General features: G+C 40.6%; 1 protein-coding gene across 1 annotated transcript in view; it reads left to right on the forward strand.

Annotated features, from left to right (window-relative positions):
* The window catches only part of kaznb (kazrin, periplakin interacting protein b), a 137,281-nt gene extending 118,061 nt beyond the window's left edge, over nucleotides 1-19,220 (forward strand). The window contains exons 5-17 of the mRNA XM_085354339.1: nucleotides 5,419-5,610; nucleotides 7,744-7,880; nucleotides 9,262-9,432; nucleotides 10,665-10,845; nucleotides 10,992-11,125; nucleotides 12,574-12,697; nucleotides 15,234-15,424; nucleotides 15,550-15,668; nucleotides 17,458-17,689; nucleotides 17,897-17,998; nucleotides 18,467-18,633; nucleotides 18,752-18,848; nucleotides 19,059-19,220. Coding sequence (XP_085210465.1) covers nucleotides 5,419-5,610; nucleotides 7,744-7,880; nucleotides 9,262-9,432; nucleotides 10,665-10,845; nucleotides 10,992-11,125; nucleotides 12,574-12,697; nucleotides 15,234-15,424; nucleotides 15,550-15,668; nucleotides 17,458-17,689; nucleotides 17,897-17,998; nucleotides 18,467-18,633; nucleotides 18,752-18,848; nucleotides 19,059-19,220 — 2,009 coding nt within the window. The remainder of the gene's footprint in view (nucleotides 1-5,418; nucleotides 5,611-7,743; nucleotides 7,881-9,261; nucleotides 9,433-10,664; nucleotides 10,846-10,991; nucleotides 11,126-12,573; nucleotides 12,698-15,233; nucleotides 15,425-15,549; nucleotides 15,669-17,457; nucleotides 17,690-17,896; nucleotides 17,999-18,466; nucleotides 18,634-18,751; nucleotides 18,849-19,058) is intronic.
* The last annotated feature ends 3,893 nt before the right edge of the window (nucleotides 19,221-23,113 follow it).

Consider the following 23,113-nt stretch of genomic DNA (forward strand, 5'->3'; position numbering starts at 1 on the left):
CCAAAGCTGTGGTTTGCACTTTGTGTGGTGCTGCACTTGTAGCTTAATAAGAGCTCATGCAGAAAAATGATTTGAAAGTTTTGGCCGGATCTTCTTTGTCTGCAGGAATAACTTCCTTCATATTTTTAACAAGTGTCTTGCCAACATGTTCGTTCCATGGAAGCTAAAGCTGTTCAACCAGACTGAACGGCCTCCTCTTGATTTTTCTGCCATGAAGCTGTCACATAAATTTGTTTGTTACATTTTTTTTTATACAAGAAAAGGTGATCTCTTAGGCTACGTTCACACTGCAGGTCTTAATGCTCAATTCCGATTTTTTGATCAAATCCGATTTTTTTGTCTCCTCGTTCACACTACAAATAAAATGCGACAGCAAACGCGCTCTAGTGTGAACGCTCAAAGCGGCCCGCATGCGCAAAAGAAGATGTCACACACAACGCGCTCTGTTTAGACCAAGAACAAACAGTATTGTTTGACTGATGGCCGTTAATATAAAGACTTCGGACTTTACGTTTCCCAATTTTTGCTTTAAGTTATTTTGTTATTTACATAATAATGTAAATAACCTAATAATGATCCTTATTGCTGTTTAAGAGAGGAGCGGTGCTTCAAAGGATAGCTGCAGATTTCTGTCAGAATCTGCAGATTATACAGTACAAATAAAATGTACACGTTGTCTTCCCAACAGTTTCACTGACATCTACACTGGATGGCTAGGAAGCGTTCGCGATGTCTTCTCGGGCGCTGATAATTGGCTTCAGTCTTGTGTCGGTGACGTAAAAGGCGGATTTAATGCGACTTGACCGTTCAAACAGCAGTCGCTTTCTAAAACATCGGATATGTATCGGATTCAGTACCACATACGAAAGTGACCCAGATCGGATTTGAAAATATCGGATTTGCGCCGTTCACACTGTCATAGCATGATCGGATATGGGTCGCATAGGGTCAAAAAATCGGATTTGATGCGCTTTCGCCTGCAGTGTGAACGTAGCCTTAGAGCCTAAAGTGAAAATCTCAGAAAACCCACCTACGCTCCTTAATGAAGGTTCATCAGGTATTTAAGAGAGAGGTGTGGGGTATTACAGCATGTGTGGATCTTAGAAAGCTCCGTGTGCCCTCGTTATCCAGCTCAGCTGTTTTCACTTACTGTACCGGAGAGATTAGAGGAGAACAGCCAGCACCACTGCCTCTGGGTTTGTCTTGTATACTGTACTTTTAAATTACACAAATCTGAATTGGCAGGAAGACCAAGGTTAGCTGCTGTCACTGCAGAGATTTTTGACGCCCTGCTCGACTGTCAAATGTCATTCTAATGGTTTTGCTTATTAAAAATATTCCATGCTGCTGGAGAGGCTGCTCTTTATGATATCTTGTGGAACAAAAGTGCTTTGTTAAAAGGTACAAGTACACCCAAATTACAGAAATGTTACCATGCTAGCAGTTAGCTGCAAGGACTGTTGCAGGTTTGAGATATCTGTTCAATTCATCTGTGAAGGTTCTCAGGCATCCAGGTCATTGTAGCCTAAAGAGCTTGGAAAGAAGGTGTCTGTAGTCCCTGAAGACGTTTCACCTCTCATCCAAGAAACTTCTTGAGTTCTAAGAGCAACTGGTGGAGAGTCCCAGACTTTAAGCTCTATGGGACTGTCCCCAAGAGGGTCATGGACCCCCTATTGATCCTCTGCCTAATCACACCCACTCTGTGTGAAAAAAGGTGTGGGTCACAATCAGCCATGGTTGATTGTGAACCATTGTGAATCCTAGCCCCACCCTATCATGTGATCTGTTCAATTCAATTTTATTTATACAGCACCAAACCACAGCAACAGTTGCCTCAAAGGGATTTGTGTTGTAACATGTAACATATCATAACATTGTAACATCTATGCTATAATAATAGAGAAAATCCCCCAAAAATGAATCCATTCCTGCTGGGAAAAAACTTGGCGACAGTGGGAAGGAAAAAATCCCCCTAACAGGAAGAAACCTCCAGCAGAACCAGGCCCAGGGAAAGCCGGTCATCTGCTGTGACCTGTCCGGTGTGATGGGAGGAAGACAGGATAAAATATACACTGTGGAAGAGAGTCCGAGGTTAATAATAACTAATGTTTAACTGCAGAGTGGTGTATAAACGCATAGTGAGTGAAGAAGAAACACTCATGGGAAGCCCCCAGCAGCCCAGGCTTATTGCAGCGTAACTAAAGGAGGATTCAGGGTCATCTGATTCAGCCCTAACTATATGCTTTATCAAAAAGGAAAATCGTAAGCCCAATTGAAAATAGAGTAGATCTATCCCCAAGAGTCCTGGAAAATGTGTTTAGATGTCTCATGAGAAATATTTTCCATTTCTAGTTAATCCACAAGCCTCACATTTAAAGTTCTCTGGAACTACTTCTACCATTTTTTTTTTCTATTCGGTTTGTGGCCTCCTTCTATTAACCGGGACATTTTTCGTGCATAGTGAGACACAAACTGCTTTTAAAATGCAACAAGAGCATTAGCTTTAAATGGACTTTCTCATCCAAGTTTAATATTCCACCGTAGTGCACGTTAAGCATCTTTGATCAGTCATGTATACAAATGAGGCCACTTTAATCCTGCATATGGTTCACAGGAGACTAGTTCAGGTCTTTGACCACCAATCAACACATTTCCAACACCCACTTAACCTTCCCGGTGCCTCTGCTTTCTCTAACACCTCATCATAAGCCTACAGCTACTATATGTGCTCTCCTCAGCTGTGTGTGCGTGTGCGTGCTGGGTTTTAATAGCTCTGCTATGCAAGGAAAAGGGACAGAGATTGACCTGCTACTGACTGGCTTTGATGGACAAACTAATGGGAGGCTTGGATGAGAAGTTCATTGAATGGGACGCTGCTGAGTAGGAAGAGAGTGGGTTCTCTTCTTATGTGGGAGGACACTAATAGCTTTGCCAAGCTCTCTGCACAACCACTCAAAGCTCAGAGAGCATACTGCTTTGTGTGGCTTATATGACTCCTGTCAGTTTAAATTGCTTTTTTAGATTGCATAAAACAGTGTATATGGAGGTGAATTATCTGTAGGTACAGGCAATGGATGGCTCGCCTCTGTCGGCACCCTTTTCTTTATGTCCTTTCACTCTTTTTGAGATGTGAAACGATCACATACATCTGCAGAAGAAGTCTTAACTTTTATTTTTCCTCAAGTTTTACCACAATTTGAGTTGTTTAAAAGAAAAAAACTTCCTGCAGGTCCATTTCTGTGTATTTTAGCCTGTGTCTGCTGTGTGAGCCGGTGTATTTAATTGTGAAAGAGGATGATGCTGAAAATGAATGCAAAATTGGATTTGGGAGAAATGTGTTATTGATTCTTTGTAAGTTAAACACATTTCTCACTAAATCCACCGTAGATACCCTTAGGACAAAATGCTCACACTTTGTTATTGAGGTACAGCTTAATGGATATAACACAAGCGTGTAATGATGCTAATACTTGGCAACTAAAATGCAGCCATTTCCAAACTGACAGCTAATGACAAGAGTCGATCAGCATCCACATCGCAGTGAAACAAATATAAAGCGTCCTCAGAAATAATGTCCAATTCTGTCCAGTGTCATCAAAAGCAGCTGCCGGGCTCCCGTGACAAAAATAGGAGAGCCTGCAGGTAAACAGATGAATAAATGGATTTAAGCTGCAAGAAGGCCATGAGAGATTGCTCTCTCTGGGGAAACAAACTCTTTTTGTCACATGCAGCACAGAGCTGCCCGCTGTGCTTCCAGAGTCCCGCGCTGACAGAGACCGATGGACTGTCCCCTCCTCTCTTATCGGAGCTGCTGCAGCCCCACAACGTCTGGCTGCAGGCCTGCTAAGACCTTCTCTTTTTTCCTCTGATGCAGGCTTCCTCACGTTGACGTCGGCTCTCTCTATAGTTTTATACAAAGTTTTGAAGGCATTGCCTTAAAAATTAGGGAGCACTCCACTTCTTTACTTGAAATATTGCTGTACGAACGACATCCCTCGATGGTTAGTTGAGCTTATTGATCCAGGCTGAAACAACTCTGTAGCTGCTGGATCGTTTCCATGGTTTGTTTGTTTTTTTCCAGTCATGCATTCTGGATCATCACCGTTTTTCCAGTGTATGTGCTCTCAGTTTAACACGGGGTTAAATTGGGGTTACCTCTGAATTCCTGTTCCCAAGGCCCATGATGTTTTCGTGCGTGTGTGCGTTTGCTGTTGTTCTTTTGACACAGCCATCTATCAGACATTTAGCTTTTTTTTTAAGTTAACATCAGAGCCTTGAGTGACGCTAGCTTGATTGCAGATTCTTATTCATGCAACAGAAAGTAAAACTCTAATGCCTGTAATTCACACATACACAAATGCACACTCACACATTTATCCTTTTTTAAAATTGTTTAAAACTAACAATTTCTCACTGATTTGTTAATTAATTTTTTGTCTGTCGGATTCCCAACAGAAGTCACCCAACGTATTTTCCTGGACCTCAAAACTTGTTTTGTCTGAAAAATGTCAAAAGTTACTTATGCTTTCGAGCATATCTGCTAAGGTGATAAATCACTTTTTTTAACAAGAAAAATTGTTAATCAAACAGTTTTTTGACTAATTTTCTGCTTATTTAACTCGTGATTTATTAACTCATCATCCCTTATAAGATCCAAATAGCTTTTTTTTTTCTTTATGCAGCGCTCTATGGTATTGAGTTATTTTTTGGGGAAATTACAAATCTATCATTGCGTTTGCAGGTTTTATTCTATGCTGAAATGTTTTGGCTGACTGCGTATTTCATCTGTCTTTGTTCTTGCGTTCTTCTGGAACAGACCTTCTACCCTTTATGTGCGCAGTATAAATCATCGTGACACTTTTGCTAGTACGGGTTTCCTTCAATGGACTTTTTCATTGTTTCTGTCCTCTGGCTTTACAAATGTGTCCACCAGCTTGTGCCACTGCGTTCGCTCTTCAGTTTGTCCTCGCCTTAGTTCCCTGCTCATGTTTGCTTGCCTGTTTCCCCTGAGGGATATGAGGCATTGCACAGCTGAGGGAAAATACGGCACAGAGGAGCACAGCCCGAGTGTGTGCCGCTTATATTTTATTAAGTCTTATCAGGCTGCTGTCTCTTGCGTACTACCATCACCAGTGCCAGGCCTGAGTCTGTCACTCAGCATGTAACTACATTTCTGCAACACCTCTGGCAACATCTGAAGGGAAGCTGTAACTTTTGTGGTTTGATGTATTGAAGAATTTTATCACTTTTGTTATTAGTTCATATTTTTCCATTTCCTGTTGCATATTTTGCCCCTTTTGGACATCCCTGTAGTTTACTCTTTTATTTCCATCCTCCTTTCTCATTTTTTTCTGCACACTTACCCTCCATATTTATTCTACACATAATCTAAATTTGCAAACTCTTTCTCTCCTTCAGTGTTGCTCCGTGAAGAGGTGGTCCAGCTCCAAGAGGAGGTCCACCTGCTGAGGCAAATGAAGGACATGTTGACTAAAGACCTGGAGGAGACCCAGGGCGGCTGCTCTGCCAATCTGCTTTCTGCCACTGAGCTCCGTGTGCAGCTGGGTGACAAGGAGCAGGAGCTGGACCGTGCCAAGGAGGCCTTACAAGGTCAGAAGCAAACAGACATCTTGTCATCTTGCCTAATCCACCAGAACCCCCGTGTTTCCAGCACCTACCTACTTCAAATGTACAGCAAATACAGCTGTCCAAGCTTTCATGGGGATGTTATGTCAAGCCAGAATATCTTGTAATTAAATGAAATCCACTTTGTCTTACCAAACAAAAGCAGATAGTATAAATTATTTTTTTTCCATTACATGACAAACCTTGGGACATCAAAATGATCTACAAAGTCATTTTTTTTGTATTCGTACAAAAACGTCTTCTGCGTTGTGCTTTCTCACAGTAATTGGTTCAATTAAATGTTTCCAGGCAGCATATACAGTGGTGTGTGCATGGTCCAATAGGTTCATCTGTCCAAAGAAAATTGTTCCAGAAGTCTTGTGGTTTGTCTTAATGTGTCTTAGTGCCATGAACTTTAATATTTAACTTGCTAACTGAGGCCTGGGGAGGCTGATATGAAGCTTTTGGCCTTTTTGAAGTTTCTCTGAGCGTTTCACAGTCTGAAATTCACAATCTTTTTCAGGGAGGGGTGGGGGCATTTGCGTGGGATGTCCACTTGTTGGAAGATTGGCTTGAATGTTTTCCACATGTGAATAATCTTTCTCTCTGTAGAAATGATGGACTTGAGATTGTTTGGAAATGTTTTTATCTGCCTCTGCTGAGACATAAAACGTTAGAAATGACTGTGTTTACTTTCTGTTTCACAGCTTTGAGGAAAAAACACAGTTTGTATGAAAATCTATAAAATAACTATTTATCCATTTATACTTCTGCATCTACCAGGTTTTCTTTGTATAAACGGCTCACTTAAATGTTTTATATCTAGACAGTATATCTCTTACTGTCCGTGGTTTTATATTCAACTCTATACATTAAGAGTTATCATGTTCTTTACCGACTCTTAAGAACAAGCATGCCACATAGCTGGGTGTTTTCCATTTTTGCATTTGTTTACTATAATTTTGGCTCTCAGATTCTTGTTTTGTGTGTGTGTGTGTGTGTGTGTGTGTGTGTGTGTGTGTGTGTGTGTGTGTGTGTGTGTGTGTGTGCATTAACTATCAAAATTACTTTTTGGGATTAGCTTCTCTTTACTAGAGCAACATATGTTGATTCATCTATTTCAAGCAAATAAGAATGATTCATTGATCAAAGCAGTGGGTGTAAATCATTAACTCAACAGCATTTTTCACATTCATCAAAATCATTCACAAGTAACAGCAGACCAATTACCATAATAGTAAAATTCCAGTGATTCTTCTGGGGCATAAATTAAAATGAGCAGGTAATCTCTGTCTTTATGTGGCTAAGTTGAAACATTAGTCATCCCGAGCTGATGAGCAGCCAAGTCAACTCCAGGTTCACCTCATTTTAATTAACGTCCATCGATCATGAGCGAAGAGCTTCGCTCGGACACTGATGTGTTAGGGGTGTTCTGTTTTTATTATTATGCAACACCACCATGTTTACATCTTTTTACAAAAAGCAAAGCCAGTCCTGCTTGAAACTCAGGCAGTTGTTTTTAGTTTAATGTTCTACCTTTGCGCGGTCCTTTCAACAGCTCATAGTGGTAAACTGCAGGCTTGTAAACCGTCATGTAACTGCGGCAAAACAGGTTTAAATGCTGTGTGATAAATGCGAGGACGCTGAACGCTGACAGGAGGAATGCACCCTGAATGACATGTGCAGTTATGGAAAGTGCAGGTACCACTTTTCCAGTTTTGCCTACCTGGTGAACCCGGGCTCTCATGAGAGCGTTAGCATTGTTTCCACCTGCACAAAAGACCCACAGTTGCATCGCTGCTGTTGAGCTGAAAGTGAATGAAGTTGAAAGGAATCAGATCCAATCACGCTGTTTTCAGGATGAGTCCACAAAGACTCCACATGCCACCTGAAACCGAATGACTCGGGGATGATTACATCATTTTCTCCGGGCCCCGTCTTCTGAAAGTAAAGGGAAAAAGTAACTCATTAACAGAAGACACAGTGTCACCTAGTGGCTCTGTGGTGTAATTACAAAGCTTTGTCTTTGTCTACTGTTTGTCTACTGTCCAGTTTTCTGTTGTTGATGGACACATATGTGCTGCTCAGTGTCTCAATGTGTTTGCTTGTGTTTTGAAGCTATGAAAGCTGACCGTAAGCGGCTGAAGGTGGAGAAAGCAGACTTGGCGAATCAGATGCAGCAGCTGTACACAACACTGGAGAGCAGAGAGGAGCAGCTGCGAGAGTTCATACGCAACTACGACCAGCATCGAAAGGTAACGCTGTCAAGTTTTGTCTCTGTCTCTGTGTGCCTGCATTCCTATCCCAATTGTCAGTATATATTTTTAAAAAATAATAATAATAATCCAACCCACACGTAGAGGTATTTTGAATTATGGCTACCTTACATTTTGTTTTCTACCAAAATAAAAACAAGAAGTTTTTCAACTCTAAAAAGTTTAACCAGTCTGATAGCACTTCACTTAAATCTATTTTATATTTAAAACTAGTGAAAAGGGCGGTTTTTCATTTGTCCAGCTGTACAGAGATTTTTAATAATAATAATGGATTGGATTTATATAGCGCTTTACAATGCCACTATTCATTCACTCTCGCATTCACACACTGGTGGAGGCATGCTACGGTTGTAGCCACAGCTGCCCTGGGGCAGACTGACAGAAGCGAGGCTGCCATATCGCGCCATCGGCCCCTCTGGCCAACACCAGTAGGCAAGTAGGGTAAAGTGTCTTGCCCAAGGACACAACGACCAGGACAAAGAGCCCGGGGATCGAACCGGCGACCTTCCGGTTACAGATACGCTTCCCAACCCCCTGAGCCAGGGTCGCCCCTGTTTTAACAGTTCGCGTTTTTACAGTTTTACCCATTTATAGACTGTACATGAAAGATGGATGTAGCCACGGTGACGTCATGGTTTGTGTATTGCCATTTTGGTACTTTGGGTATGTCTTAGTAATTAGCAGTGTTTTCACACCTAGAGTCATTTTATTGTGGTCCCATCAGCAGATAGGTTTGACACTTTGTGACTTTCCCTGTGGTTTGGTTTCATTTCACACAGAGAAAAATCCAAGTGAACCACAATGTGTCATTACAAACCACGTAAGAACATTCAGTCTGCTTATAGACCAGATGTGTCTGGGGCATGAGCAGCAAGTGTAAATACAGGAAGGTGTTGCATTCTGGACTATTTGAGAGCATGGAGAATTTATAATCTTTTCATGCCTCTTTGCCAACCCTTACTGACTTGTGCGCATATAGTATAGTTCAGTTTAAACAGACTAAACATCGCAGGTGTGGAAACACCTTCGGATATTAATTAGCACTGTTGACAGGCTTAACTGTTTCTCTACGATGTAACAGTAATAACTGCTTCATAAAAACATAGACGCTAGCATAAAACATGAATAAAGCCTTCAAAATGTCTATAAAGCCACACAACCACATAACAGTCTGTCTTGCTTATAACTTTGTCTTAGTTGCAACAGTCCGTAACTGGAATTACTAAAAAAACAGCAGCCACCCTTTTCAAAACCATACAGCAACACACGATGTGTGCTGCTTCACTCAAATTTTTTTCCAGTTCACTCAATGTGACTTTGATGTGAAATCACGATAACTGTATGTGTGCGATTTCTGCAGGAGAGTGAGGATGCAGTGAAAGCCCTGGCAAAGGAGAAGGACGTGCTGGAGAGGGAGAAGTGGGACCTGAGGAGGCAGACCAAAGAATCCACAGAGCAGGCCAACGTCTTGCGTTCTCAGCTGGATATGAAGGAGAACAGGATTAAAGAACTGGAGGCCGAGCTCACAATGGTGAGTCGGACGGAGTCACAACTTTGCTAAAGTTATTAAACCGCAGCGGAGTCACCTCCACTCTTAGCTGGTAAACGTGGCACAAATGCAAAGAAGGTCACATGTTCATATCAGTTCAGACGCATGCAATATGCCACTTCCTCAGTCTGGAGCAAAGCTTAATGCTTTGAGAGAAAGAAATTCATGCCTTATCTCTGTGCTGCTGTGTCAGTCCCTCATAGGTACACTTGTCAGTCTGTGTGTCATTAATCTCTCTCCTCCCTCAGCAAGTCACAGCCACCCACAGATCCTCACATCACGCTCCATCACAGATCACATTTGTTGGCACTTCAGTGCCAGAGCTGCATCACTGTCAAACAGCCCAGCCCTGTTGCTTTCTCTGCCGCTAAACTCAACTTTCTCCAGTCTGTCCTCTCTCAGAGGATTTCAGTAAAAAAATATATAAATAAAGTCCTATGGAAAGTGATGAATACATTCGGTTTATAACACTGGCTATTTTCTAACTTCAGCATATCTCAGGAATAGACCATCCTGTTGCACTTTCTAATGTTTAAAACCCACAATACTTGAAGGATCAGTCACAACGTAGCACTGATCATCATGTCACAGTGCAGCGCTCTGCTGGAACCCCTCAGCTCCCGCCATTCCCATGGATGTTTCTTTGACAGGTAACACCCAGTTAAACAGTGCTGCAGAATAAATGTGTGCTCCCTGATGGCAGCGGCCTCCACCAGCAGGGTTATGCACCCGGCCACACCCATAAAACGACAGAACTAGGAATGGCAAGAGGAATGTAACAAAGAGCAACAAAAGCTAACAGATAACAGTCCGATTGAGCATGCAGAAGGATGTGTCACAACAAGCCCGATCATCGGAGGCCCCACCCTGAAACCCACAATACTTGAAGGATCCTCTGCCACTCACGAGGTCCCATGTCGTTTCCCGGAGAGGCAAAATATTAGGCAGATGTTTTCAGAGTTTCATTAAAAAAAACAGCTGGTACTCAGTTGGTCGTGTGAGATTAATTCTGATGATTTCCAACTTAAAAAAGTGGGCTTCTTAATGACTCTGTGTCCAGTGTCACAGCCAGTGGAATAAACTATAGCCTGTCTAATCTTATATCGTGTATACTGATCCTTGTAATTATAGTTAGTCCTGTAATGTTAACATCTTTGTCCCTGTTCACTCTCATGCTAATTTTCTGTTATTTATTTATTTATTTTTCTTCTTAGGCAAAGCAGTCTCTGGCCACACTGACTAAAGACGTACCAAAACGCCACTCAGTGGCTATGCCAACAGAACCGGTGGTGAACGGCAGTCAGGAGTGGGTGATGCACGCCGACCTTCCGCTCACGGCCGCCATCCGCCAGAGCCAACAGACCCTCTACCACGGACACACCACAGACAGACAGGGTAGGTTTTCTTTTCCTCCTTGCCTCGCGGCCTCTTTGCTACTTGGTGTTGCTTTTACTAACACAGGGTTTTTTCAAGGAGGTTTCTCATACTAACTGTGGGAATCTGCAATATCGGTGTGTTTGTGTGTTTGTGTGACGCCTCAGCTGTGGTCAGGATCAGCCCCTGCCACTCACGTCAGCCTTCTGTGATCTCTGAAGCCTCTGCGGCTGATGGAGACCGCTCGTCAACGCCAAGTGACATCAACTCACCTCGTCACCGGACCCACTCCCTCTGCAATGTAAGAGCTGCCTGGCCCCCTCGACCAAGTAATCACACCTCCGCAATCTTCTGTTAGTGCCTCGCTCCACTCTGCCTTCTCTTGTCTGTTCCTCTGTACTGTCAGCTTCATGGGCTCTGCTTGCCTGCTCAGTGCCGGTGTTGGAGTTCTTTTGTTTTTTCATAAGCAACAGTTTGGCATTGCACTAGCTTGGCACTGTGTATTTCATGCCTAATCTTTCAATATGAGTAAGTATGAAGCAAACGTCAGCAACTGGTTAGCTTAGCTATACAGGGAGACTGTAAGTTACTCTATCTGGTGAAAAAGGTTATTAACTACTGTATTAAATATATTTTAAATATCATTTTTGATAATTAATCCCTCCATTCTGATAGCTTTACAGTTATTTTGGTGTTCATGCAATAATTATTACAACTAATTTGCTCGCAGTCGTGAAAAAGAGAGAATGCTTTTTAAGAAGTTTCAAGTTCAATAGCAATTGTTGCTTTACGCTCTCACTCTGTATTTGACACAATGTCAAACATTTTAGCAAATAAACATAACAAACACCAATGTGTCACAAAGTGTTGTGAATATTTGTGTAACCACAAACTTTGTAGCCAGTGACACAAATGTATATACAGAAAATGTTGTTCAAAATGGACAAAACAAGAATGATGCTATTACATCATCAAAATAGCTACATGCATCTCAATATGAAATATAATTTTATTCTTAAGACGAGTAGAAACCTGAACCTATAAAACTGAAAATGTTGGGCCGAACCTCTTTATCTTTGAATTCTGTTTTCAGTCCCGTTCAGGCTTCTTAATATAAAAGCATGACATCATTGTAACAAGTCAACTGGTTAATTGTCCTCCCTGCTAGATACATAACAATCAACTGTAAGTAATATTATAGACTGGTGTGGCAAACTGGTAACTTGGCCTCAAAGTGACAGATCATGTAAACTTAAATAATGGGTGCATAAAAGTCCCCAGCGTTCCTCCTCTGGAGCATAAAAACTGTGCACCGGGAGCTTCGAGGCTACGGTTTTCATGGTTGAGCAGCTCCTGTAAGTGTAATATGCAGGTAGCCTGGTACTCTTGTTCATATAGTGTATTTAACATGAAGTTAAGTGAAGAAGCAGTTAAGTCTCTGGTTGAATTCACTCACTTTTTACAGCCAGATCCAAAGAAGTAAACGATAAACAACTTTTGACATAAGGCTAATTTTACGCATAATGCTGGAAAAAATAGTTGATCCTTCAAATGCAAGATAAAAATTTGAAATGCAGCGTTAATTCAGGCTGAAATGACAAATGACAAAAAGCTTTGGTATTTGTCTGGATCCAGTTGGTTACATCTCTCTCTCTCTCCTTACTCATCATGAAAGTTTATAAAAATGTGAAACTACAGTCTGGCTTTAAGGCAGCTGATTAACGCAGCTTTCCTATCTCCTCTGCTCAGTCTATGGAGGACCTTGAGGACCAGAAGCGGAAGAAGAAGAAGGAAAAGATGACACTGGGATCCCTATCAAGGGTGTTCGCTCGGGGCAAGCAGCGCAAGTCACTGGATCCTGGCTTGTTTGATGGTACAGCCACCCCTGATTATTACATAGAGGAGGATGCCGACTGGTGATGCTGAGTGTGTGAGTGCATGTGTGTGTTGAGTTTTTGTAGATATCCTCTTGGCTTTAACTGTGAGTGAAGACTGTCTGTGGATTTATCTGGAGGCGAAGGATTTTGAATTTTAAAGAAAAGCCCTTAAAGTCACTGCTATCACCATAAATGTACAGTATATTGCCCTAAAATTGTATGTTTGTAAATTAGATATATATTTATAGTTGTACATGTATGCATATGTACATATGTTTACACACACGCACGCGCGCGCGCGCACACACACACACACATACATATATATATATATATATATATATATATATATATATATATATATATATATATATATATATATATATATATATATAGGTTACTCTTTCTTTCATGTAGACATATTTATGCTGTATTATTATAATTGTCTTAATGTTTTATGCTTTTTTTTATATATATAACTGGAGACTTGAAGTACTGCTGTTCATATGTAAATAGGAGCTATTGTGAAACTAGTGTTTTACTGTAAATGCTATTTGTTTTTTGTTACTTTTACAGTTGCTTTTTTCATACTTTGCAACATTTATTTCCATATTATTCACAGTCTTGCAGGCCCAAATCTTACTATGAAAGGATAGAAATGATAAATTACTAGACTTTTGGTTTCCTGTTGGTTTGAAAACACTCGTTGAGAGGTAATTCTGTTACAGGATTGTCATCACGTTCCTATAAATGCTGGCTCACAATGATTTATTTACAGCACTGTGGGCACCAGGGAAGTTTTTTTGTGGATATTTTGTAAGCTAGTAATCATTTTAATAATGCTCTCGTACTGGCCATTGAGGGTTTCTAGAGTCGGTCTTCTGTAGAAATTGTAGATGTGAGCAGGCGTATTCAGACGCACCTCTCTCACCTGCTGTCAAAACCATGTGCAAGTGCCAAAGTTTAAAGACTCAGTCACTCCATCACTGTTAGCACTAGCCTCGTAGCATTGTTTATGTCTGACTCATTTTTTACAGAGAGCTATCTAACATGTGCCTATACGAGATGAACGAATGTGCATTAAACACGTGCATGATCCCTCTGTGTTTCTTTGGTTAGACATCCATTCATTGCCAACCAAATTAATAATCTCTGCAATCCTGTGTTGCTCCTTTGTAGCCCTACCCATTTTTACCAGGTTATCTTTTCCTTGCATTTTGAATGCATGATCCTCCCCTTATTTCGCTGTTTTTTGTTTTTTATATTTGTATAGAATCCCTCCTCATTTTATAATTTTCCTTTTTTCCTTTCCTTTTTTTTGCAAATGTGGCTCTAACAAATCTGTTAAATGTTTGTAATTTAGAAAATGTTGCATAAAAGATTAAATCTATTGAAGTATTTTATTTAAAAGAAATGAGACAAACAAGTGACTTCAAATATTTATCTGCTGCAGCTGTCGCAGCCAGATGTCGAGGAGGTTTTAGCATTTTCAAAGTGAATTATAATTGAAATGAAATCTTATTTTAAAAATAAAACCACTAACTGAATAAATCCAATGTGGCAGTTTTCTATTTCGTGAGTAATGTTGGGTTGGTTTTTTGGGTTTTTTGTTTGTTTCTTTTGTCCCAGTCTAACGTGTGTGTCTCCCTCTCCTCCTGCCATTTCTAATGGCAACTCTCTCCTGCCAGTGAGTAACTCCTCATCTGTGATTACCAGCTGTCTGTTTCTTACACTCTGGGGATTATTCATATTACGTATCATGTCCATTGAAGAGTACCAGTTTGTGTCGTTTGTTTTTTGAAAACTCTTTGGAAAGATGGTGGGATTTGCATGCAGCCTTTTTTTCAGCATGTTGAGACGAATCAGTTCATCCTGGATTCGTTGGTTCGGTATGAATCAGTGTTTCCTGTTTCTTTTTTTTTTTCTTTTTTTGTTTTTGTAGATGAGGGGCTGATGGGCAGAAGCATGATGTTTTATGAATAATCCCTTTGTCTCTAATACATGATCCTAATGGTCTTAAGTCTCCTCATATGCCTCAGTTACTAGTGTTGTAACGTCTTTTACTAAGCAGTAGTTTTAGAACTGACCACCACACTGTCACAGAAGAACCAAAAGACCTCTGTATTCTGAGTTCTGAGTTCAACTACTGTTTTCTATTTAGACGCATTTAAATGTGCAGTCCTATCTACTTAAAAAAACAAAAAAACAAAAAAAAACAAAGCACAGTTCATTCAAAGATACTGGCCGTCTCCAGTAAGATAATCTGGCGCCATCTAGTGGTTATATAACAATTTTTTTTCTCACGTGAACGAATTGATCTTGGTATGCAGATTTCTCCTCGATATACAGAAAAAACTGTAGTGTACTATCCCAAATGTAGTTTAGTATGGTTCCACTTTAAGGTAGACACAATACTTTTTGTTCTGCTCCCTTCTGATTGTCTCCAGATGTGTAATCTGATTTGATTTTCATATCCAACTGACCCTGAAATTCTCCTGTATGCCACACCGTAACTTCTCCTGACCAATCCAGACTCTGATAGCCTCACACAGCAAAGCCTGTCTGATGGAGAGGAGCAGCTGGACCGCCTCCAGCAGGCGGAGCTGACTCGAAACACATGCATGTCACTGTGGAGGGCAGGTGCAGTCCAGGCCTGGCTGGAGGTTGTCATGGGAATGCCCATGTACATCCGAGCCTGCTCTGAAAACGTCAAAAGTGGGAAGGTATGATTTGGTACATGTTGCTTTTTGCTGTTTGTTTACCTGTGTGTGATGTTGTTTGATGTTAGCAGATGGACATGTTGAGGTGTTGTGTTTGTTTGATAGAGAGCTATATTTCTGCTCTTTAGGTGCTTCTAGGCCTGACGGATGATGATTTAGACCTGGGCCTGGGTATCAGTAATCCAATTCATCGCAGGAAAATAAGATTGGCTATTGAGGATTACAGGAGAGCTGAAGGGGACCAAGGGTGAGTAACAGCCAAATAAAACTGCAGAATAACTAATGTCATGTTTTGGGGGGTTAAAAAAAACATGACCTCAAAATCTTCATTTTCTCTGTGCATACTTTTCTTTAAAAATATACAGACAGGGATAAAAATGGAACGTTTTGAGTTAAATATGTGCCACTGAAGCAGACATTTCTGGCTCAGAGTATGAGAGACGACTCCATCCATTTTCTACCACTTATCCAATTCAGGCTGGAGCATGTCCCAGCTGTCACTGAGCATGAGGCGAGGTACACCCTGAGCAGGTTGCTAATCTGGTGGACTGCTAACACAGAGAGACCTTCACACCTATGGCCAATCTAGAATTCCACTTAATCTAACATGCATGTCTTTGGGAGGAAGCTGTAGTAGTATGAGTTAACACACGCAGGTGCAGGGAGATCATGCGAGCTCCACAAAGAGAGGTCTCAGCTGGCCTTTCATTTTGAACCCAGCAGCTCCTTGCTGTGTCTGCCAAGAGAAAGCTTGTGTGATAAGAAGCCTTTAAAGCTATGTATTGTAAAAATATATATATTTTATATATTTTAAATAACGGATATCAACACGAAACTTTCCAAGTCACTTTTATTTAGATGGGTTTTCTGAAATTTTAAGTTTAATATGCATGGGTATTATATCAAAGGATATTCAGTAATATGTATATATGCACTTCAGACACAGAGAAGTAAAATAAACACCTAAATGTGTATTTTAGGACGCTTTTCTGTACTTGTTTTACTTGCTTAGTCTGATAAATGCTCCCAAATAAAGGCAGGAATATAAGTAGCAAATTTTCCACCTTAATGGTTTTTCTTTATTTTTACTACTTTCTACATTGTAGATACATGCTCAAGACATCAAATATATGAAGCAGGATTAATGGAATTATGTAGCAAAGAAAAAATAATGAATAACTATAAATATGTTTTATATTTTAGATTCCTCAAAGTAGCCATCCTTTGCTTTGCTGACAGCACTCCAAACCCTTGGCCTTCTCTCAATGGGCTCCATGATGTAGTCACCTTAAATGGTTTTCACTTCACAGGTGTGCCCTGTCAGGGTTCATTCGTGGACTTTCTTGCCTTCTTAATGGGGTTGGGGCCATCAGTTATGTTGTGCAGAAGTCAGGTTCGTACACAGATGACAGCCCAATTTGACAACTGTTACAATTCATATTATGTCAAGAACCAATCAGCTAAGTAAAGAGAAACGACAGTCCATCATTACTGGGGTCAGTAATGATGGACTGGGGATTGGAGTCATTACAGGACAATGACCCCAAACACACCTCCAGGTTGTGTGAGGGCTATTTGACCAAGAAGGAGAGTGATGGAGTGCTGCGCCAGATGGCCTGGCCTCCACAAACCTAAACGCAGTCGAGGTGGTTTGGGATGAGATAGATCGCAGAGTGATGGCAAAAGTGCTCAGCATCTCTGGGAACTCCTTCAAGACTGTTGTAAAACCATTTCAGGTGACAAACCTCATGAAGCTCATTGAAAAAATGCCAAGAATGTGCACAGTTTTAATCAAAGCAAAGGGTGGATAGTTTGAAGAATCTGAAATGTTAAACATGTTTTGAGTTATTTCACACTTTGTTGATTCTCATTGAAGGCATAAAATGTAAATAGTCATGAGAATAGATACTATTTAGTGTGACTGGTAGTGTGTATATGTATATATAGATATAATGCATTTGAGTAAAACAACATAAGGAGTGCATGAAATATGATGTATTTAAACAAATGTTATTGTTTGATATTGCTGATCACAGATTATCAAAAGCATCTGAGATGGACCATCACTGGGTTGCAACATCATGGCTGAGTGATGTTGGACTGCCTCAGTACTCCCAGACCTTTCAGTCTCACTTGGTGGACGGACGAGTGCTTAACTCGTTGAACCGCAGAGACCTGGAGAGATTTCTCAACATCAGTGACCAGTTCCATCAGACCAGTCTACTTCTGGGAATCCAGCTGCTGCAGATGCTCAGCTTTGATAAAGAGGTCAGACTATATGATAACAGATTCATGACTGGCGTTATTCAGCAATCTTTCTTCGATCACTGCATGACTTTCACTCAGCTACAGTGACAAAACTACATGCTTATCTGCGGTAGCTGGAGTCACACAGTAGCTTGTAATGCTCCATTATCTCATTGGCCTCTGCCACATTAGTGCTTGCACTGCTATCTTTGTGTGGTGTTTTTAAAGGCCCTGCAGGCACGGCGGACAAAATGCGAGCACCAAAACCGGGATCCCATTGTTTGGACATGTCACAGAGTGATGAAGTGGATCAGAGACATTGACCTCAAGGTGGGTGGGGCGGTCAGTGATGGCATTCCCCTCTGCGCTGGAGATTTCTTTGCCAGACTGGAACCAGATACCGCAAAGTATGGGTTTTTAAGAATCCCTCAAAAATAATGATAGCTTTGTTTCTTTGAAGCCTCAAACCACTGAAAGAATACAGAAGAATAACAGTAGTGTACACTCAGTAATGGGGAATAGACCACACAGCGTGAGGGGTTTTTTTTTTAGCTCTGCAATATACCGACATACTTATTTTGGGCAACATGTGGTGAACACTTATTATGACCCACAAAGACAAACCAAAACTGTTTTTAAAAGCTTTTTTGTTGTGTACTTGTAATTACTACCAAATTAAACGTTAAGACCAGGGAGCGATTTCTGCAAGGTTAGTTATTTTTCAGCTAACACTCACTGATGAGCACACTGAGCAAACTGCATCATCTTAATCCAACGCTTCTCTCTTGCGTTGCTCAGGAGTTTGCAGACAATCTTCAGGGTAAAGGGATTCATGGTGCAGTGATGGCTTTGGATCAGTCTTTCGACACAGATGCCATGGCCAAAGCCCTGGGCATCCCCAGCAACAAACACATGCTTCATCGGCACCTGTATGAAGAGATGAAGTCACTCGCTGTCCCTCTCAGGTAGATTAAAAGTCCTACTTGCATACCTTCATATTCTATCCTGTAAATACATTTGTATGTATATATTCTTGGATGCAATCTCCAAACAACAACGTCTTGTAACACCTTATGTTTATAGTAATACCGAGCAGGAGACTGAGGTGATTGGTTGTTCCTCTCCTGTTGCTGTTAACCGTTTTGCTGATGAGAGGATGTCTATAAGAAGATCCGGAAAGGTATTAGACAAACTTTATACTAGAATAAGAAAAGAAGAATCAGTAGTTGGCTACTAAAGTCTTGTGGTCAGATTCAAACTGAGGATTCTGATATAAGACCATCATAAACACTAATTACTTTTTAGCTGATAATGTTTTATAAACAGGCAAATGTCTCATCTTTAAAGAAACTCCATTTTCTGTTTTCAGTCTTTTTGATTTTTTTTCCAGAGTCCGCTGAGGTTACGAGCAAACAGCCACTCAGTGGAGCGAAGTCTGGGCTTCCACGGCAGCTGCAGCTCTCTGCCCAGAGAGGCCAGAGTTCAGGCGGTTCCCCGAGCCAAAGGCAGCCCGATGCACACCTACAAGAGTGTCGAAATCACCAACGTCTGAACCAGCTTCAGCCATCGAGATCTTAACCATTGTTTACATTTTTGTTGTGTTGCAGTTGTTTACAGCTGAGAGACACTCACACTGAGCCACACTAGAATTATAGGAAGAGAATGTCTTAAAGGGGTATGCCACTCGATTTAGTAATCTGACATCTTTAGAGAAGCATTTACTGAAGACAAATAAACTTTATCATTGTGACCTGATGGACTTGAAAGGAAGATAACTTAATAGCTAGGTTCATTTTTTATTTTAATTTATTTTTAAACTACGTATTCCAAGACTTTTATATATTATTGGAAAAATCATATTTGTATGATAGATGAGAAGGCTTAAAACAGGCTTCACACAGTTATATAATTGAAATTAGTGCTCTTTTAATGCCTTATATTACACTGGTCCATATGATCTTCACAGCACTGTTACTATTTATTACTGCTACTTTTTAACATGTTTGTTTTTTTAAGCTGCAAGTGAAAAACTCTGTTAATGACAAAAGAAAAGTTGTTATAACTTACTTTCAGTGTAAAGATACAGCACATATCAGCTGTTATTCAGAATAGATGAGGGCCCTGTTCTTCATACATGGCTAACCCAGTTAACCAGACATGAACACTGGATTTGTTGACTGGATGTTTCTAAAATCACAGAAAGCTGTACAGAACAGAGACATCTGGAGTGCGATTAAGGTGATGTGTTTTTTTTGTTGTTGTTTTTTTTGCAACTTACAAAGTGCATTTAAATTACCAATCATACGTCAAAGGACTGTAAATTAGTATTCAGTTTTAGAGGCATTCACAGGTGTACTACAAGAGCTTTGAGATGGTTGAAGACAGCTATTTTGTTAGGTACACGTTGTTAGGTTCAGCTGCTTAGTAACACAAATATTTAATCGGCCAATGACAATCCCAGTGGCTCAGTTCATTTACATAGATGATAGACATGGTCAAGAGGACCTGCCAAAGCATCAGAATGGGGAAGAAAGGTGATTTCATTGACTCTGAATGTGGCGTGATTGTTGGTGCCGGGCTGGTTTAAATATTTCAGAAACTGCTTATCTGCTGGGATTTTCCCAATCATCCCTATCTCCACAGTTTACAGAAAATGGGCCAAAAAAGAGAAAATATCAAATTCGTGGCAGTTTTCTAAGACGAGAAGCCTTGCTCATGTCCAAGTAGAATCAAAAATTGGTTGTAAACCCAATTTACAACCAAGGCATGCAGGACAGCAGCCATGCTGAAGACTGATTCCATACTGGGACTTGAACCTGTGTCAACTTTGTGGAAAAAACAGAAATCCTACAACTGCTAGACCATACGGGACTTAAATGAAGAAGAGAGAGATTATTTTCACGTGAGAACCCAGATAGATAGATTTTGTTTGATATTGTGTGTAATAATAATAGTTTTTGGACAATAACTTAAGAGAAGAAGCTAATGAGATGATTCTCAATTCTGCTCTGACATTCAGATGGTAGGGTCAGAATTTATTATAAAAAATATGAAAGCATGGATCCATCCTGCCTTGTATCAGTAATATCAGTGACGGTGGCGTAATGGTGCAGGTGCATATTTTCTTGCCACACTTTCAGCCTCAGTACCAGCTGAGCATCATCTAAACTCCACAGCCTTCCTGAGTATTGCTGCTGACCATGTCCATCCCTTCATTCATGTTTAATATTTCGTGTTTTGTCTCTGTGAAACTGTTAAACTCCTGAAGAATGGCAGTAAAATACAAAACCCAAAGGTTTTTCTCATCTCTCTATTTTGATCTACCTCGTCACCTTCTCCCGAATCGCCCTGCCATTGACTTAGAAATTGATCAGAAGCCAACTTCAACAAAGTCTTACTTCCTTAAATGCATCTGGAGGAGAGAGGAGGCCCAGGCCTGTCCTTTGCAGAAGCCTTTACAATACTTGTGCCATAAAAAAAAAAAAAAAAAAAGCATGATGCTTAACTTGTCATGCAATGCCACTTTGGTCATTACCACTGTTACTATCATCTGCCAGAGATCATAACATAAAGTGGCAGGCTGTAGGGAAAAAAAAAGAAAACGATGAACTGACAATGAAGCTGTGCCACGTATCGTATTTAATTGGGATCACTGGGAAATGACAGGTCAGAATGTTTCCAGTTTTTGTTAAAAGCCTATTGTCTCAGCTCTCTCTCTGTTAGTGCAATCACATGCTCAGCATTCAGCCAGTATTATGCCTCTCCATAACTTTTCCCTTGAACTTTTATTTGGGATTAACAAACCAATCCTAAAGGAGGCTGAGAGAATCAGATTAGATTGACGAGACTAAACCAGCTTCTTGTAACCTGAAAAAAGTATTTTAGCCTAAATTCCTTCAGATTGAAGAACAGGGCCCTCAAGTGCCATCAGCTCTAAATGTGTAAGATGATGCTACTAAAAACAATGACATGTGAAGTGTGTGTCTTCTTCTGACAGTTGGTATACCCATAATTATGTTTTTTTTAATGTAAAAGATGATGCAGTGTGATATGTAGATAAATCTGTGGAATGTTGGATTAAGAATGTGGTAATGTATAAAGACTCCACATATGTGTATTGTGTGAACTGTGAGGAAGGCAAAACTTTGTGCCATTATACTATGAAGTTAATGGAACAGTGTATTCTGTACAGTTTTGGTCGTGTTTTATAATGCACAGCTGTTCCTGAGCATGAGAACACTCATTAAATGCCACCGCTGGGACTTGCACAGAGCCACACCGAGTGTGGCTGAAACCTTGAGGTTACTTCAAATAGCAGAGAACAGGTTTGTCCGTCTCTATCTGGGCGTCTCTTTGACTCACCAAAGCGAAACTGTTTAAGCGGGAAGATCAGACCAGTTCAAACCTGTACAGAGAAAGAAGACAGGGACATGCAATGTATTTGCTTTTAACACATGACATATACATATCTTTGCAAAGCAGTACAAGCTTTTCATACATGTCAACATGAAAGTGGATTTATTGTAAATTGTTGCATAAAATGTAAGACTGTTATTGTTATTTTTGAGGAGAAATGCATTAAATTTGTGTTAACAAACTCAGAATGTAAAGTTGGTCCAGATGTAAATTATTTTTTCTTCCAAGGGTTTTGAAAATATATCTTTCTGTTTGCATACGACACTTCTGTGTTATCTTAAAAAGAAGCTCAGAATGGTCACATTAGCCTGTTGAGTTGGTTATTATAAGAGCTCGCATCATAAAAAACTATATGGACATTATTCTCATTTATTTTTTATTAATTGCAGTGATCTGACTGACCTTATTCTCTGCTCAAAGATCACCGTATGAGAGCAAGATGAATTTGTGTCACTTTAGCACCAGAAGGTTGTGCCACATCTGGCAAGAAATAATAATAATAATAATAATAATGGATTGCATTTATATAGCGCTTTTCAAGACCCTCAAAGCGCTTCACAATTCTACTATTCATTCACTCTCACATTCACACACTGGTGGAGGCAAGGTACAGTTGTAGCCACAGCTGCCCTGGGGCAGACTGACAGAAGCGAGGCTGCCATATCACGCCATCGGCCCCTCTGGCCATCACCAGTAGGCGGTAGGTGAAGTGTCTTGCCCAAGGACACAATGACCGAGACTGTCCGAGACGGGGCTCGAACCGGCAACCTTCCGGTTACAGGATGAACTGCCAACTCTTTAAGCCACGATCACTCCTGTAAATGGTAGCAGTTTGCATTTAACAAACACAACATGGCCCAAGTATAGACACTACTAGCATGGAAAGGGTTAAAGCTGACTAGTACAAATTAAGATAGCATTATGGCCCATTAGCCATTGCTGTACTACAGGCTGTAGTGCACTCTGACCTCTTGGCGTCTAACCAGAGCAGGTCCCAAGGACCTTGGCACACAAGGCACCTTGGCACCT

The sequence above is a fragment of the Diplotaxodon limnothrissa genome, linkage group LG5, assembly GCF_057381915.1.
Source record: "Diplotaxodon limnothrissa isolate DT_005_m linkage group LG5, D_limnothrissa_male_GT1.1, whole genome shotgun sequence".
NCBI lineage: Eukaryota > Metazoa > Chordata > Actinopteri > Cichliformes > Cichlidae > Diplotaxodon > Diplotaxodon limnothrissa.